At 51.2% G+C, this 17,373-nt stretch overlaps 1 protein-coding gene across 1 annotated transcript; it reads left to right on the top strand.

Moving 5' to 3' along the window:
• Nucleotides 1–886: 886 nt before the first annotated feature.
• On the top strand, nt 887–16,783 carry ETH_00030005 (carbamoyl phosphate synthetase II, putative; the record flags this gene model as incomplete). The annotated part of the gene is made up of 43 exons (XM_013373463.1): nt 887–1,070; nt 1,502–1,606; nt 1,751–1,849; nt 2,080–2,240; nt 3,117–3,461; nt 3,674–3,775; nt 3,975–4,081; nt 4,466–4,572; nt 4,908–4,988; nt 5,446–5,562; nt 5,961–6,098; nt 6,315–6,463; nt 6,637–6,726; nt 6,818–6,901; nt 6,998–7,157; nt 7,269–7,348; nt 7,459–7,570; nt 7,967–8,007; nt 8,207–8,338; nt 8,511–8,598; nt 9,054–9,147; nt 9,455–9,571; nt 9,768–9,828; nt 9,985–10,052; nt 10,216–10,397; nt 10,527–10,757; nt 11,139–11,759; nt 11,922–12,019; nt 12,256–12,350; nt 12,529–12,617; nt 12,770–12,903; nt 13,240–13,335; nt 13,426–13,491; nt 13,629–13,701; nt 13,802–13,865; nt 13,960–14,009; nt 14,189–14,318; nt 14,533–14,677; nt 14,807–14,909; nt 15,060–15,140; nt 15,459–15,716; nt 16,196–16,291; nt 16,659–16,783. 43 exons carry the CDS (start codon nt 887–889, stop codon nt 16,781–16,783), a joined length of 5,559 nt encoding a protein of 1,852 aa, XP_013228917.1.
• Between the last annotated feature and the right edge of the window lie 590 nt (nt 16,784–17,373).

Raw genomic sequence — 17,373 nt, 5'->3', positions numbered from 1 at the left:
TCCTGGCAGTGCCGCAGCAGCTAACGCTGCTGCTTCCGCGGCGTACCTGCGTCTTTCCCACTACAAATTGGCGCACTACACCAATAATAAAGCTCTAAGAATGAGATGGTCTGCCATCATCAGTTGCCGCTGCTTCAGCAGCAGCAACACACAGTGTCGTGGCTCAGCCTCAGTGGCACAGCCGTTGGCGACGTGAACTGTGGCGTTGCAGCTGCCGCGGAAGAACATACGGGGCACAATATAAGCCAAGCAGTTGATATTCAGGAAAAAAACAATCCGTGTGTGGAAGCGGTTGGTGGTTTCTTGCGCATGAGACGACGCTGGTGTTGACCGGTGCCTCGTCTGCACCGGGCTGGAGCAGGAGCTGTTGCTGCTGCTGCTCCAGGGGGGGTGTCTGCAGCAGCGGGAGCTGCTGCTGCTTTCCCCCCACGGCGCCTCATCGCCATGTGCTGATTGAGCGGTGCCTTCCACCCAAAACAAAATTGCCTTTGGTTTTTATGGCTTACATTAAGAACGCTTATCAATAGGAGACAGGTTTCTGTGCCTTACGTGCCGCACAGAGCAAGTGTGCGGTAGGATCAAGTTTTCACCATTACAACTTCCGCATCTCCTCAGCAGTTACTGGCGGCGCGGTACGAGGTCGCAGCAGCGGTTTTGCTGCTTCTTCTTTGTAGGCTTGGCGTTGGAGCGCCTTCCTTCAAGAAGGCGGCCTCATAGCAGGATTGAACACCACGAGGGACGAAGTTGCTACAGCTGCAGCACCGGAGTCACCGTCCGTCTCAAACGAGGGCCTCCCCCTTCATCGGCAGGCAGGATCCGCACGGGCAGCCGGTGCAGGAACAGCAGCAGGGCCCACTTCCTTTGGTTTTTCCACGCGGTTTCGACAATGCAAAACAACTCCCCACCGCAGCTACTGATGCTGCAACAGCAGCACCAACAGCAACACCAACACGAAGAACAGGAGCGGGGGCAGCCGCTAGCTGCTGCTTTTGCCGCAGCTGTAGAGGAGGCTCTGATACAAGAATCTCCTCAAGCAGCAAAGTGGCTGAGGGAGCCACTTGGGCTCAACGGTAAGTCCTGCGGCACCCCACACATCTGCCTACACATTAGCTCGTCTCCAGTGCATCGATTCTTGGGGACTACCGTGCCAGCAAACAACTCTTCCTCCAGCTGATCTATATTATTTCGAGGCACAAAAGGCAGTTTCATTTTCGGGAGCATGTGGTGCTTGTTTGGTAGTGAAGTAGCAGTGCTCGCCAGGTTTGGCGCCCCGCTCCCGGCAAGTGGTTATGGGGCGTCTGAAAGGTGAATGGGAGCTGTAGGTCCGCGCATGTTTCCCGTGGTTTTTGAAACCCACAACAACAGGCGATATGCGTCTGAACAGCTCGCATTGCATAGTCCGTGCAAAATTAGTTTGGCTAGAAGCTACCTACTGGAGCGGCGCAGCGCCAAAACCGCATGCCGCATGGACTGCGGAGGTTTTTCTGCCTTTTTTTCATAGATGAGGGATGCCTGGGAGTGCTACAGCTGGAGGACGGTCGACAATTTGGCGGGATTTCCTTTGGATTTAAAACATCTGTTGCGGGGGAGGTTGTATTCAACACTGGTAAACAGCAGTGTTGCAACGACGTCTTTAACCTCTAGTGGTTGCGCTAAGGATCCTCCCCGGTTCAGCTGCACCTCGTGGTGGCCAGAAAAAGCAGCAATCTTGCGTTTCATACAGCCAATCCTGTCGTTACTGCTGCCGCAGGGATGGTTGCATACCCCGAATCCCTGACAGACCCTTCTTATTCTGGGCAGATTCTCACGCTGACTTATCCTCTTGTCGGCAACTATGGAGTGCCGTCTGGTGAAGTTGTGGGGCGTGCACAGCTCCTGCCAAAGCCATCGTTCCGTTTGCTTCTTTTAGCCGCCTCGCTGCTGTTGCCGTCCGTGTGTGCTGCTGCTCGCCGGATTGATGGGGGGGCGTTTGTTGACTCATTGTATGCATGGAGCAGTTTAAAATGCTTGACAGCTGCCGTAGTTGCTTCTACTGGCGCTGTTTATAGGATTCATTGGGTTTGCCACTGCACTTTGAAGGGCGCCGTATACATGTCATGGCGCTGTTGGCAGCCGATTACGTTCCGGCTGCTCTCTCTCACTGGAAGGCGGAGAAAAGGCTGGGCGAGTGGCTGGAGAGTGAACGAGTACCAGCGCTGTGGGGTGTGGACACCAGAGCGCTTACAATTCACTTAAGAGAAGTCAGTGCCTTTTTGAGATGAATGGGTGAAAGGGTCGGGCGTTGGGGAGCTAGGGTAGGGAGTGGGGGAGTGGGGGAGTGGTGGGCTGATGAACTGTGTCTTGTTTGCCTCTTCTTTTTATTTTGAGTCCTGTTTTCGCTTTATCACGGCTTTTGCAAGCTACAGTAATGCAGTGTGCTCAACATCCGAACTTTTCTTTCAGCACATTGGATGGTCGTGTGTCCAGTTTCTCGTTTAGTGCACTTCTCGTGTGTGCCTAGCTCCCATTTGTTATGGCAGGACGTGCTTCTCTGAATCATCTCTTACTCCCCGCATCGGTGCTGCATTTACGTTTGGTTGCTCCTCGTTTATGTATATGTTGCAGCACCTTCCTGCTTTGAATGTTTGTATAATGCTCTTTGCAGCGTGTTCCTCGCACGAAGGTACGCAGTGTTTCTTGGTTCTTTGTGGTTTTGGCATTTTGAAGGCGTGGCGTGCGCAGGGCGCTTGCCGTTCGCATGCCCCGCTTCCCGGACGCTTGCTCGTTTGTCATACTGCGTGATGCGTGTCACTTGTGGTATTCATCCCCGTGGAACTCATTCATTGCGTGTAGGTGGCGTGACTAGTTTCTGGCTGCATTGCTTTGTCTGTAGCTCTGGCATGCCTGGTTTGCCCGTCTCCTCCTCTTTGTATTTCACTAGCTGCTACATCTCTTTGGATGTGGTATATGACGCTGGAGATGTCGCCTCGTGAAGCGCAGGGCGTGCAGTAGCCACGGCGCTTCCATTGAACGATGAGGCTATCATTGTTGGGTCCATGAGTGTATTGAAGGAGTACTGCGGATGCAACACGAGTAGCAGTGCGGTACATATTATATATGCTGTTTTTCGTGTGCAGTCCGGTTCGATGCTAGGCAAGGTCGTAGTGTTGACGGAATCAGAGGAGCGGACGGTGAAGGAATATCTGAGGTCTGACACTGCGAAGCAGTCAGCGGCAGATCTGTTGGCACGAGTAACTGCGCATCAGGCGGTACAGGCTGTACTGTCGCGTGCCAGCTCACCGGATGCCCTAATGGCACTGCTGCAGCAGCGCGTGGAAAGAGCAGCAAGACTGGAGGCATGGGTCACTGCCCTTGAGGCAGCAAGGGATCGTCTGGAATTCGACGATCCCAACTGCAGAAACCTGGTGGCCGAGGTCTCCTGCAGGCAGCCTCGCGTCTATGTCTCTCCGATGAACCCCTTCGTGAGTGTCATCAAGCGATGGATCTGGATATAGGCGCTTCGGCAGGGCGTCCAGCTGTTGGGTCTGCTGCGGATTTTACCGCTGTCACTGCTTCCTCGATTGTTTGCGTAGGTGCATTGTGCACACTGTGGTGGATCCTAGAGTGACTGTGATTTTAGTGGCCTTGGTGCACTGTAGATAATGCTGGTGTTCCGGGTGTGTTGCTGCTACAGTGCCACCAGGTGAAAGTTCTGGCTGTAGATTGCGGTATGAAGACGAACATCTACAGGCAATTCCTGTACACGGACTTCAAAGGATGCAACGTTGTCCTTAAGGTGTCTGAAGCTACATTTGTCTGCTGATGTCTGTTGCTGATGATACAGCATTCCCTGCTACTGTATGAGGTCGTTGACTACAATGTTAAGCATGTTAAGCGACATCGTACAGTTGCCGTATCTTTTTGACCATCCTTGGTGCTGCCAACGCAGGCAGCCACGGAGTGTCGGGTATGCGTTTACCGCGGATTGCACGCAGGTTGTCCCATGGGACTATGACTTCACCTCGGATGACTACGACGGCCTTTTTATTAGCAACGGCCCGGGAGATCCCTCCCTATGTCGACCGACCATTTATAACATCGCGTAAGATGCACTGTGCCTCTGTATCTTCGCCTTTTGGCCTTTCGCACGTGAGTGTGTTTGCGAGTAAGTGTATCGCCTCACGGTTTCAGTCTCCGTATTGCATGTTCGGCCGCACTTAACTAGTTTTCGCACGTTTTGTTTTCCGTTGCCACCTTATGTGCATGGATTGGTTTGCTTTGCCTCTTATTTTGCCTCTGCTGGTGGTTTCTCGATTTGATGCCATCCCCCATGTGGTTTCTTTGGCTGACGTGTTAATATCTGCTCCGGCGGACGTGCTGAGTTACAGGGATGCTGTTTGTTCGGCCCAGTTGAGCATTCTTGCTTGTTGCTGCTATTACGCCGGTTATTGCTACTTGCTGAGGTTGTTAGCTGGTGTTCTTGCAGGAAGGCTTTGCTCCAGGAGAAGCCTGTGTTCGGCATTTGTCTTGGGAATCAGCTACTGGCCCTGGCTGCAGGGGCGAAGACTTACAAAATGAAGTTTGGGAACAGGGGTGAGTTGCCCTCTGCAGCACTGCAGTCGCTGGTGAAGATGGTGGCACTGGGCGCCACTGGGTGAAGCTAATATCCACTTGTAGTGACTCCTGTTTTCATCTAGTAACTCCCGTTTTCATTTTGATTTCTTCTTGGTCTTTTCCGTTTCGTGGCGCAGTCTATCATCATGACTTCTCGGGTTATCCGTGGTTCGTTGTGGTCGCAAGTCCTACCTAGGCGTTCTAGTCCGGATTGTTTTTTCTGTGCAGGCATGTTCTTTGAGGTTTCTTTGAGTGTCGGTCCACTGTCTTCTTCTTGTATGTGACTCTGTGCTTTCTGTTTTCTTCTGCCACAGGCATGAACCAGCCCGTAGTCGACTTGCGCACGACGCGTTGCTACATGACAGCACAGAATCATGGCTACGCTGTTGATACAGGTAGTGTTAACATTCCTGAGTTTCCCGTGCACAGTGGACACAATTGTACCAATCAGTTTCCTGCGGTTCATTCCGCAGTTATTACAATGCGGGACCTTTTTTACGTCCAAACGGTGGAAGCATTGTGGAGTTGGCTGCGACGTGTTCTTTTTTGTGACTGTTCGCCTGTGCATGAGCGGTTACGGAACTGGTTCCACTGCGTTCTGATTGCGTGTAAGTCTTCGTTTTTGTATGAACAGTCAGGAGTGGAGACTCTACATTGCCTCCATTTCTGGCTCTTCCTGCTGCATGGGACGCATTAAGTGTCTCCGCTTTTTCTTGATGATAATTTCTAGTGGGTGTGCTTGTACGTGTGAACGGATGTATGCGTATATCTTTTGTGTTCCGGCTCGTGAATTTATGTATATTGCTTACTCATATGTGTTGATTCCATTCGTGATTGTCCATTTTGTCGCAGCGACTCTCCCCGAAGATTTCACACCACTATTTGTAAACGCGAACGACAGAAGCAACGAAGGAATTTCTCATCGCTTTATGCCTTACTTCTCTGTTCAGTTTCACCCGGAGGCGTCCGGTAATTTCTGGCGGCCGATTTCTAGACCGCGCAGTAGTGCTTTTTACAGTGTCAGAGTCGTTTATCGAAAGTGCAGGTGTAATTCGTGCGTCAACGTGTCGAATTTTTTTGCTGACACGTCAGTCGTCCAATGCCAGCGCTTGGGAACTAGGTCTTCGTGAAGTCATCGCGTTGTGCTTCACGGAGCAGGAGCTTCCTGCTCCGGACCCCAATCATTGGGTTACCGGCCTTTGGAGCTGCGATTTCCAACTGTAGCATTCACACCGCGATTCCCTGAGCACCAGGGGGAGAGCCGGGAGCTGTAATATCACCGCTAAGGCGTCAGAAACGCGGTTGAAAGGGGACGTGGAGTGGCAGCCGGATCAACAGACCTCTTGTGCTGTTTGGATCTTTTTCAGGGGGTCCAACGGACACGTTTTTTCTTTTTGAAGAGTTCATCGACTCCTTGCGGAGACAGCAGCAGCGCATCGTTGCAAGGTCGCTGTACACTATACCATACCAGTTCCCCGGTGGCTTTAGGAAGGTCTTGCTGCTTGGTGAGAACGGCACCTATACCTTTAGTCAGGCACACTCAGGAATGGTGCCAGTGCCAAATAGTTACATGGCGAAATGTGCTCCAACGTGCAGTTGGGTAGCCGTTAGCAAATCCAGCTGCTGCCCGGAAATGGTTGTGTGTGTTCTGTGTGTTGGGTTCCTGGTATTCCTTCTGTCGCATATTGTTTGCTTACTGAGTACTGCTATGGGTGTTACAGGCAGCGGGGGCCTAAGCATAGGGCAGGCGGGGGAGTTCGACTACTCGGGATCACAGGCTATAAAAGCCCTCAAGGAGCACAACGTGTTCGTCGTGCTAGTCAACCCAAATATCGCCACAGTCCAGACCTCCAGGCAAATGGCTCACAGGGTCAGCTTCATCGGGGGCTAGGGCTTGCTTGATTTTTCGTAGAGCCGGTAGGACTATGGGGGCTGTCCCTTCCTCTGCTGGGACGGAAGCTGCAACTACACCAACAACCGCAATATTACGCCTTTGTTATAGTTCTCGTTTTGATCTTGGTTTTGGTCCCAATTTTCATTCAGGTGTATTTTGTCCCGGTGACGCCACAGTTCGTAACGGAAGTGATTGACCGGGAACGACCGCAAGGAGTCCTATGCTCTTTCGGAGGACAGGTGGGCGGTGCTCTCGCGGGTGCTACACTTGCTTGCACCATAGCTTTTTCCACTCACCAGGCTAGCATGAATGCTTCCTACATTGCTGCAGACTGCCTTGAACTGTGTCGTCGATTTGTACCGCTCCGGGATTTTGGCGAAGTACGACTGCCAAGTTCTCGGAACTCCAATAGAGGTGAGCGGTAGTGGAGACAAGGAGGAACACCTTAGCAACCACAAACGGCGCAGAGGAAGTACCTGGAGGGGAGACAGTTGTGTTCATCCCGTGCAGACCATTATTGCTACCGAAGACCGGGAGCTATTTGCGCGAAAACTCCAAGAGATAGGGGTGGAGGTGGCGCCATCAGCAGCAGCTAGGGATTTGGAGGAGGCAGTTGCAGCAGCAAAACAGCTTGGATACCCAGTTCTAATACGCGCGGCATTCGCACTTGGTAAATACGCCCCACCCTTATTGTTCCGTGCGGGACAGATGCCGCTGTAAGCACATATCACAGCCCAGGGGCGTAATACTGCGACTTCTTGAGGCGTCAGTGTGTCTGCAGGTGGCCTCGGGTCAGGCTTTGCTGAGGACGAGACTTCTCTGCGCCGCTTGTGCACGGATGCTTTTGCACACTCGAGCCAAGTGTGGATTCGCAATGCACATACTTGTTTTGAAGGATTTAGGGTTCTTCATTGAGTGTTCTGGATGAGGTGCTTCGTGTTTGGAGCATATTTTTGAATGTTGGCATTCAGGTATTCATAGACAGGAGCCTGAAGGGCTGGAAGGAAATCGAGTATGAAGTTGTTAGGGATGCGAAGGACAACTGCGTGACCATCTGCAACATGGAAAATTTAGACCCCCTAGGTGAATTCGACTATTGCTGCTGCTTCACAGCTTACTTTCTTTGCCGATGCTCTCAAAACTAGCGATAGTGGCGAGCAGCATCTAGTAGGACAGGGGTTAGGTTTATACCGTAGTAAAGGGCTACGGCTTTCGGGGGAATGCTTAGGGGGCCTGGGGAGCGGTAGGTATGTTAGTCTGTGGCTATTTCTGGCTAAGCGCGCGGAGCAACACAACCTGGATGAGATGCCAAGATGAGGTGTAAATGTGGATACTGAAAAACATTGTTTGGAGGGGTAGTTTGCGTAGACGTACGACGGCGTTGTACGTAGACGTCTAGGACATTAGGGAGTGTAACAGGCGCGCAAGCGGCGGCATTATTTTTTTTATCGGTTTGCGTGTGCTGCAATCATTACGCAGGAATCCATACAGGCGATTCCATTGTTGTTGCTCCTTCCCAGGTGCCCAGACACGAAGGGCCTGGAACAAATATCTCACGAACAGCTGTTGTTGGGAGCGTTGGTGATTCCGTACCTGGTCGTGCTGTGCTGTTATTTGCACACCATCTATCCCCAAGTTGGAAGTGCTTACGTGGTTAGCCCTGGTTAGCTCTCGTTGTAGCTAGGTGTCCATTGTATTAAATGCGTCCGCTGTGCTTAGACATTGAGCAACGACGACTTCTTTCGCCTGAGGGAGTGCGCCCTAAAGGTTATTCGGCATCTTGGCATTGTTGGCGAGTGCAACATCCAGTACGCTGTGGACCCGAAGTCTGACAAATTCTACATAGTGGAGGTACATGCACAAGCGAATTTTCTGGTCATACGGGTTTATGGTGTGGAACTGAGAATTCTTGTGTAGACCATAGATAAGCTTGCCTGGAGAAGCTCCTGTCTGCCGCAGTGTCTGGTGAAATGATATCTACAAGCGATTGTGACTTTCCAGTTACTGGGAACTGTATTCTTAGGTGAACGCGCGACTGTCTCGCAGCAGCGCGCTAGCCTCCAAGGCTTCCGGGTACCCGCTGGCGTACATTGCCGCGAAGCTTGCACTAGGTAATTGTCAACTTGCAACCATGCTGGCTCTTGACGAGGGCGTTTAGGTCTCGCAGATATCGTGAGAAGCGGCAGAAGTACTAAGTAGCCGTTGCATACGCATTAGATTTCGTTTGAATCTTGGGCATAAGCCTTCTCACGGGTGGTGTATATATTGGTTGACTCACAAGGATATGCGTTATGTACTTTAGTGCTCGTCTATGTATGGAGTTCTCTGTGTCAATAATCGAGGCCACGTTGAGTACACATGCAACGTGTGTGTATTCTTAATTATGTTCATGAGGGCTTACGCCTCTTCTCATGGGGTAGGAGGTTTGGAGCGCAGACTTGCCTGAGCACTTCTGTCCGTACATATGCGGATGAAGGGACGGGTTTTGCAGACGCCGACACATAGACTGCAGAGGCAAGGCTGTCTAGGGAGAGCTTGCCATTTGTTCCATGTTGTGCTTATTCAGGACTTGATTTGCTCCAACTCAAAAATGAAGTGACGAAGGGGACTACTGCTTGTTTCGAGCCCGCTTTTGACTATATCGTAACAAAAGTGCCCAGGTCAGAATGGATAGGCAAGGGAGAGTGTGGAGACGCAAGTAGCTAGGTAGAGAGTGAAAGAGTGCAGCCCGCATATGCAGATACATTGAACCACAAGGGCACAGATACAGGAACACGGATGGGGGAGAAAAGGCATGTGTTGGTTTGCATGCATATGATGAGTGGAAAACCACTTCAGACGTTTGCCAATGAATCAGCAGCAGAATGGATCTTCATTCGTAGTACGTTGGACTTGCGAGTGGAGTGCGCTGCTACTTGCCAGGGCTTAGAGCTCAGAGTTCATTTTTGTCTAAATGCGGTTGTACAGATGGGATATGAAGAAATTTGACGACGCAGATCCCTTCATGGGCTCAGCAATGAAGAGCGTCGGCGAAGTGATGGCGATTGGACGGACATTTGAGGAATCGCTGCAGAAAGCGCTGAGGTGAACTGTAGACACTGCCTCATCATTACGAGGACGAGAAGGCTAGTGCCCAAGTGCCCGCAACAACGAAAACACTAGTGCGGACATACAGCCATGACTAGAACAGCCACATCGAACGGGAAGAAAAGTACTGTATTTGGTTGGCACACGGAAGATAACGCACCGCACTGTATGTGCTGCCCTTGCTATTCTGCAGGATGGTTAGCGGGGACGCTACTGGGTTTGACGAGAAGTTGTGCCCTGATATGTCCCGTCGGGTGAGTTGTGTTATCTTTTGCAGTCGTTGTCCATATACGTGTCACCCGTTTTCAGTTTGTCGGGGTCATGCGCAGTCTGTTATGGCCATGAACCTATTTACCTGGCGGGTCATTTAGGAACTTGTGCGTTTCTTTGGAGTGTGTGGCCGCTTGCAGGAGGGGGCTGAGTTGCTTTCGAGTAGGGGGAGATTGGAACAAGAGCTGGCACGGCCTTCTGCAAATCGGTGCGCTCTTTTTCTTGAACACCATGCACGTACTGCAGACGCGGTTTAACTGTCCCGACCCAGTATCCGCGTGACTTTCTGGTCATCTACACTAACTGGGTACGGACGGGAGATCCGTATGAGGGGAGCTGTTGGCTGGAGGGTCACTTGGGTTCGTCTGCAGAATTTGGGCTTTGGCAGAAGCGCTAGCGCGAGGTTATAGTGTGGAGCGACTGCATGAGCTCACTCACATAGACCCTTGGTTCCTTTCTAAACTGGAGCACATTCAGCAGTTAAAGGAAAGCCTATCGAAAGTCTCTCTAGCACAGCTGACTAGCGCGGACCTCTTCTATGTCAAGAAATACGGTATGTCGAGAACCTCCTGTTAACCTATCAGAATCGCAGGCCTGCAAGTTCTATGCGCCAAGAGCACACGGAAGCTTCATCGGGGGAACGTAATGGTACTGTGGAAGGTAGGGCGGCTTCTGTCTTCAGGGTTTAGCGACCGCCAAATAGCATCCTATGTAGGTGGAGGCCCTGTGGAGGGCCTGCGGGTGACAGAGGAGGATGTGTGGAGATACAGGAAGGCGCTGGTGGTGGAGCCATATATAAAGCAGATCGACACGTTGGCTGCAGAGTTCCCAGCGCAGACAAACTACCTTTACTTGACCTACCACGGTGTTGAGGATGATGTGGAGCCCCTGAATACCACCGATTTGCCGCCAGGTATGCTCAGGCCAGATGGGCGCTCAGCAAAATCATAGGTAGTGATCTTCCCTCCCTGTGTTTGCTACTTCACAGAAGTGCAGATGCTTTGCTTATGTATTTTGCACTTTTCCTGCTGTTACTTTTCCGTATTCATGCGCATCTCTGCGAGCATGAGTGGACGCGCATGCAAATATGTGGGGTGCATGGGTTGTATGCGTTCGTGCACGTACGGGCTGTACATACAGTCTTGTAAGCTTGGTTCACGTAAGCCCAGGCCTGCATGTGTGGGCAGCTGCCTGCGGTATTCGAGGGAAACCCGTTCTGTGCGTCCACCGCTCTGAGTAGCTGGCACCTGATCCGGGGCGTAAAAGGCTGCTCAAGCATACGATGTGTGCACAGTCCTTGGTCCTTGGGGTGGAGGCCACCAAGAAAGCGCACAATTTACGGCGCCTTCAGCACAACGACAGCAGTCACAGCAGCAGTGGCAATACCAGTGGCGGCAGCAGCAGCAGGTGCTCTGGCAGCAGTGGCAGCAGCAGCATGGGCAGCAGCAGCTGGAGAGCCAGCAGCAGTTGCTTCATCCCCAGAGCCAGCAGCAGGAACAGCGGCCTGATGGCCGGGAGGGGGACGCAGGGCGGCAGGATGGGCAGATTGAGGAGAAAAAGGAGGAACAGCCTGTGGAGCAGCTCCGTGAAGCTGAACAGCTTGGTGACCAGCAGCGTGAGGGGCACGACCTAGATCAACAGTTGCACCAAGGTATCCAGCAGCAACTTCAGCAGCAAGTCCGGGAGCAGCTGCAGGAGCTGCGCGAGTTGAGGGGGCACCTGCCCCGAGCTCTTGGGCAGCAAACGCAGCAGCCACTGCAATCTCCGCCTCCTGAGCCTTCTAGGGATACACTGAGGTTAATGCCCGGAGCAGAGCGCGGGCAGGGTTCAGTGCTGGGCAGCCTGTGCAGCTCAAGACAGACGGTGACAACGAAGCAAGTAGAAGGACCTGTCATATGCTGTTACGTCGTGCTAGGTATGTCTTAAAGCGCAGGTTATCCCTTCGCGCAGCGTTTCATGTTCTGTTGGTGAGGTTGTCGTGACTGATTCACTCGCCGTTGCCGCAGTTGGGTGTTCCGGAGCAGTGGCAACTTCGGTGTATTTCGTGGCCTTTGTGTTCCTACTTGATATGGCGCAGGTTGCGGTTGCTACTGCATCGGCAGCAGCGTGGAGTTTGACTGGTCTGCAGTGTCTTGCATCTCAACGCTTCGTTCGTTGGGTCATAAGGCCATCGTGGTGCGTGGGGGGTCCTAGAGACGACGGGACAGAGGCACAGAGATAGGGAACAGGCAGGCAGCAGGCGGGACGCAAAGCAGAACAGCAAGGAGGCATCCATGCTCGCACAGAGGCGAAATGGTTTCTGGGAGGTCCATTAACAGTAGGGGTGCCAGATGTCTTGCGTAGGCAGGGCCAGAGGAGGCGCATCAGTATGTGTGTTGCCACTGGCAGAAGATTTTGTTATGTATTTATAGGTTAACTGTAACCCAGAGACAGTGTCCACAGACTACGACGTCAGCGACCGCCTGTATTTCGAGGATTTGACGCTTGAGACCGTCTCCACCATTTGGTAAGTGTTCTTCGCAAACGTAGACATGAAGGAAGCTTTCCATGAGGTGGGGCGTGAACGCTTCAGCAGTTACTTAGTCACATCCGCAGTTGCAGAAACATCGTGCGCAAGAGGCTGCTCAGGACCATTTTATCCCGTTCCTCAGACGCGTATTACATTTTCTCTTGTGTCTCTTAAGGGATCTGGAGCAGCCGCGGGGGATGATCATTTCTGTTGGAGGTCAAACGGCCAACAACTTGTGCAGCGCACTTCAAAGGAGGGGCGTTGGTATAATAGGTACCTAAGTTGAAGTCAGCATCCAGTCCTGTTTTAAAAGTGGCGGTGCAGCTCACAGAGCCGCAGAGACAGTCAGGCCCTGCGCTTGTGTGTGTCCGTAGCCATGTTGTGTGTTGTGTGTTGATATCTTTGCTTCTAACCAGGAACGAATGTCAGCTCCATCGATTGCTGTGAAGACCGACACAAGTTTAGCAGGCTATGTGACGAGTTACGGCTAGATCAGCCGGGCTGGAGCGAGTTTTCGTCGCTTGAAGCGGCGAGGGAATTCAGCAACAAGGTTTGTGCAGAGTCGCAAGGTGACTGTAGAGCGCGTGGTGCCAGCGAGGGACAGCTTGAGCTGTCCCTCGCTGGCACCACTTTCATGCAGAACAGTAGTTACTGCTGGGCCACGACTGACTTGTCTTGGAGCGTGATTGTGGGATGTTCCTCTATATATATTCTTTCATTGTGATGCTTCTCCCCACTCCATACGCAATCATGGAACATGTAAACCCGCATAGGTCTTTACTGTTGCTGTAACGTTTACCGCGGCGACAATGTGACATTGCTTGCGTGGCATGCTCTTCATTGTTTTAGTTCTAGTACTGGAGCTGTGTATGCATGTATGTGTTAGGTGGGCTTCCCTGTTCTTGTGAGGCCTTCCTATGTCTTGAGTGGTGCGGCGATGCGAGTGGTTACGAACGATCAGCAGTTAAGGGAATTCTTGCAGGTGCGTATACCCCCTGTTCTTTAAGGTCCACGTCCGGTGCTCCCCGAGTTTCTACTGTGTAGCACCTCTGCGGGACCTTACTTTGCGTAGGTCGCAGCTGTTGTTTCTGGCGACAATCCGGTCGTAATATCCAAATTTGTCAGCAACGCAAAAGAGGTATGCAGAAGTGCAGCTTGCTGAGCTTCTAGAGTTTGGCTTGTCTTGAATACCTCGAAGGTCCCGAGTCCTCCCGCAGTGTAGCTTTTTTTTTGGAATCCGCGGTGGCGCTATCTCTGTGGCTTTCCTTTCCTTAGGTAGAATTCGATAGCGTTGCTAACAACGGCGAGATCCTCAATTACGCTATTAGCGAGCACGTCGAAAATGCGGGTCTGTAACACTTCGTACTACTAGGAGATTCAAGTGAACTGGTGTTCACGACCATTTATGTTGTACTATCGTTTTTATGAGAACTCGCGTTGCTTCGCAGGCACACATTCGGGAGATGCCACTTTGATCCTACCGGCGCAAACACTCTATGTGGAGACAATTCGGTGAGCTTTACATTATTCTTTGCTGCTGTAATGAGGGAGGCGCGAGCAGCAGCCGGGTAGTTCGCAGCAGCACTTCTGCCGCTACGTTTCGCAGGCGAGTGAAGAAGATAGCCCAGAAACTTGCGAGGGCCTTGCGTGTGTCAGGTAAGAAGGGCACGCTGCTGTTGCCTTTTTGTTTGGACGACGGGTCTCGGTCTGGTGGCTTCTGCTGCTGGCTGTTGGTTGCATGTCAGGGTTTACGGCTGGTCAAGCTTTATTTGATGACATTGTGTTTGTCGCTTCAAGTGTACGGTTATGTTTGTCGGCGTGGGTGAGGTTCAAAGGTCCATTTAACATCCAGTTCATCTGCAAGAACAACGAAGTGAAAATCATTGAGTGCAACTTGAGGGCGTCTCGCACTTTCCCATTCATCAGCAAGTGCTTTGGCGTGGACTTCATTGAACAAGCCACAAAGTAAGCGCAGGCTTGTATGAACACTTTGAAACGGGGAAGAACGAAGGGCGGAATACAGCGATGGCTGTCTGGTGGCAGGCAACGAGTTCAGCTAGCTTCAGCTGCAGCGTCTGGAGCTGGTGCGGCCGTTGATTCTACAGCAGGAGCTTTGGCATTAGATCATGAGGTGAAGGTAAATTGTGGTTGTTGGGCCGCTTGTGTTTTTGTATTCTAGGGTGATGGTGGGAGCGCCGGTGACAGCAGAATCGATTCATCTGACGGATTTGGAGTTTGTCTGTGTGAAGGTCCCGGTATTCTCCTTCAGCAGACTTAGAGGCTGTGATCCTCTCCTCGGTGTAGAAATGCGCAGCACAGGCGAGGTAGCTAAGCTAAGCAACAGCAACGACCCCGTACATTTGCATGGCCGGCACGTTTCGCTCATGTTAATGTGAGTGGATGGAATTCCACCGGTGCGGAGCGCGTATTCTAGTGTGTGTACGTACTCTCAGGTAGCTTGTTTCGGGGCAGACAAGCACGAGGCCTTTCTGAAAGCAATGGTTTCTGCAGGCCTGCGGCTACCTCTAATGAGGCGTTCTTTAATGCTCGTAACAGGTTCGTGAGTAACGCTTGCGATGGCAAACTGTTAGCCAGTAACTTGTGTTAGGGGGAAATATATGGTTTGCTGAAGTACTATCTGAGCTCATCCGGAGTAGGTGGGACAGAGGTGACCATGTATTGCTTGCGCTGACTTCGCCTTCACAGGTCCTCGTTGGTCCAAGGTAGACTTCTTCCCTTTCGCCCTTAAGCTTGTCAAGCTTGGGTTCACAATCTACGCAACGGAAGGTTTGTTTGGCTGCACTTCAGCAGGACGGAGGGGCTCACGAAACAAGTGGCTTCTGGGCAATTTACCTGCATCTTGTAACGTAGCAAGTGCTGCGAGTAGTGTTGCTGGCGTTGTTGATCCTATTGTTGCGTTGTGTTTCATTATCGTTCCATGATCTTTTGGCATGGCAGCAGATTTTTGTATTGCGGTTTTCGAAATGATCTATTGTGTTCAACTATCTGTTGCTGGCTGCTGATCCTTCGACTTGGTCTTCTGGTTGCGTGTATTTTTGCGGCACACTGGTGGGGGTCTTACAGTGTGACTTTTGGCAATCATAGGAACGTACAACTTTTTGCGAAAGAGCTTAAGAGGATGCTTGGAAGCGGTTTCTGAAGAGACTGGGAGTGCGCAGAGGAATACGGAGCCATGGAGCAGTTTGGCAGCTCCGGTAGAGAGTGGCGAGGAATTGGAGACACCGCCTGGAGAGATGGTCCTCAGTGAGATAGAAAAACAGATTATTTCAGTCTCCAAAGACGGGAACAGTGCCGAGGCAGGAGGCCAAGATCTGCTCACTGCGACTGATGTCATCAAGAGGGGTGAGCAGAGTCATCACGATGAGAGGTCTCGTGGCATTTCGAGATATTGGCACCAAACTAGCGTGGCGGGGAGATTAGGGGGAATTTCTGAACAGGCACGGGAACTTCCAGCTGGAAAGAGCAGAGGCAGTGGTAGGGTGTGGCGGGGAGGCAGCAGGCAGAACAGGGCAGATGTTGTGTGCGGTAGGGGGTAAACACAGAGTAATGGCAAAGGGACAGGCAGAGCAAAAGCGCACAGAGCAAAGTGGAACAGGAGCCTAGGGCGTAGAAAAGCAGATGGAAGTGGACGGAGAGAGCCAAGGGGGGGAAAGAATTCGTCTGTAGTTCTGAGAGTCAGTGGAGCACGCGCAGGATCAATGAGCAGCAGAAATAGAGGATGGGGCCGTGTGGTTGCATGCTGCTTCCAGCGCCTGTGTTCTGCAGTGCTAACAATGGGTTTAGAATACATCCAGGCCTTGTATGTTTCTGTCTGCTTGAAGGTCTTGTAGAGTTAGTTATCAACGTTCCAGGCCGCGCGCACCACCGATCCGTGTCTGCGGGTTATATTATTAGAAGAACGGCCGTCGATGCTGGTGGTATGTGGTAGGAATTGTTTCCTACATCCGTACATGCAGATTGTAGTGTTTTTTTTTCTCGCTTGTGTTTCAACCAGTGGCAGTGCATTTACTTATCACAATTTACTATTGGGTGCTCATGTGTTGTTACTGGTCGAACACAAAGTGCTGATTGAAGATTGGTGATAGAGTGTGGCGCGTATGTCTCTTTCTGAAGATGCGTTTGTTCGTGTGAAGGGATTTCTCAAGGGAGCACGAACATATGTACGACAGTTGTTTATATGCGTTGTTCGTGCTTTCCTGTATGACAATTGAATTTTCGAGTTTTGCGTGCTTTTGTGTATGGATGCAGTTTCTGCTGTGTGTGTGTATTCTCCTGCATGCGCAGTGCCTCTGCTAACGGACTTGAAGTTGGCTTCCTTTTTTGTGGAGAGCCTGTCCAAGAAGATCTCGCGGGAAAGGGGAAGGAAGCGCTTTTGGGAGGTCCGCTCTTGGGACGAGTATCAGCCGTGATTTCTTAGTGGAGCCTGTTCTTGGTTGCTCCATATTTGACGCAATTCGACCAATTTTCGGCTTCGGGTGCAGAGAAGTGCACCTAGCGATGCCTACGTACATTTTTTTGCAGGAATGTGCAGTATTTATATGCTCACGAATATAGCTTCATGTATCTATACGTACATGGCCGGTGTACACAGAAGTACTACCCACATGTTTATTTCTTGCATTTTCGGCACAATCTGCATTTCGAATACATGACAGTGTCTTAATGGTAGTAAACTGCAGATATTTTTCCTGGTCGTGTGGGTGATGCAGTTCATTTTCGTTGCATACACGTAGGGGAAATGGAATATTTTTTTCATTTTCACATCCGTTTACATCTGAAACAATATAGCTCGTGTCGACAGAGGTCTGGTTGGTTTATATTTTCTTATATCTTGCTTTTTCCTGTTTATGTAGAGTTAAACAGAAGCATAATTGCATAGAGCTGCAAACAATTGGGGTGCATGGCTATAATCAAACATCAGAGTATCTTGGAAATGCCTCGCCTGTGAAGACGTGCTTTTCATATTGTGCAAGTACTTGTATCTTTGTTGGAATATAAT

This window comes from Eimeria tenella, genomic scaffold (genome assembly GCF_000499545.2).
Source record: "Eimeria tenella Houghton genomic scaffold, Eth_scaff15, whole genome shotgun sequence".
Taxonomy (NCBI): Eukaryota; Apicomplexa; class Conoidasida; order Eucoccidiorida; family Eimeriidae; genus Eimeria; species Eimeria tenella.
The sequence above is the reverse complement of the archived record's forward strand: the minus strand, read 5'-3'. Positions and strand labels throughout refer to the sequence as shown.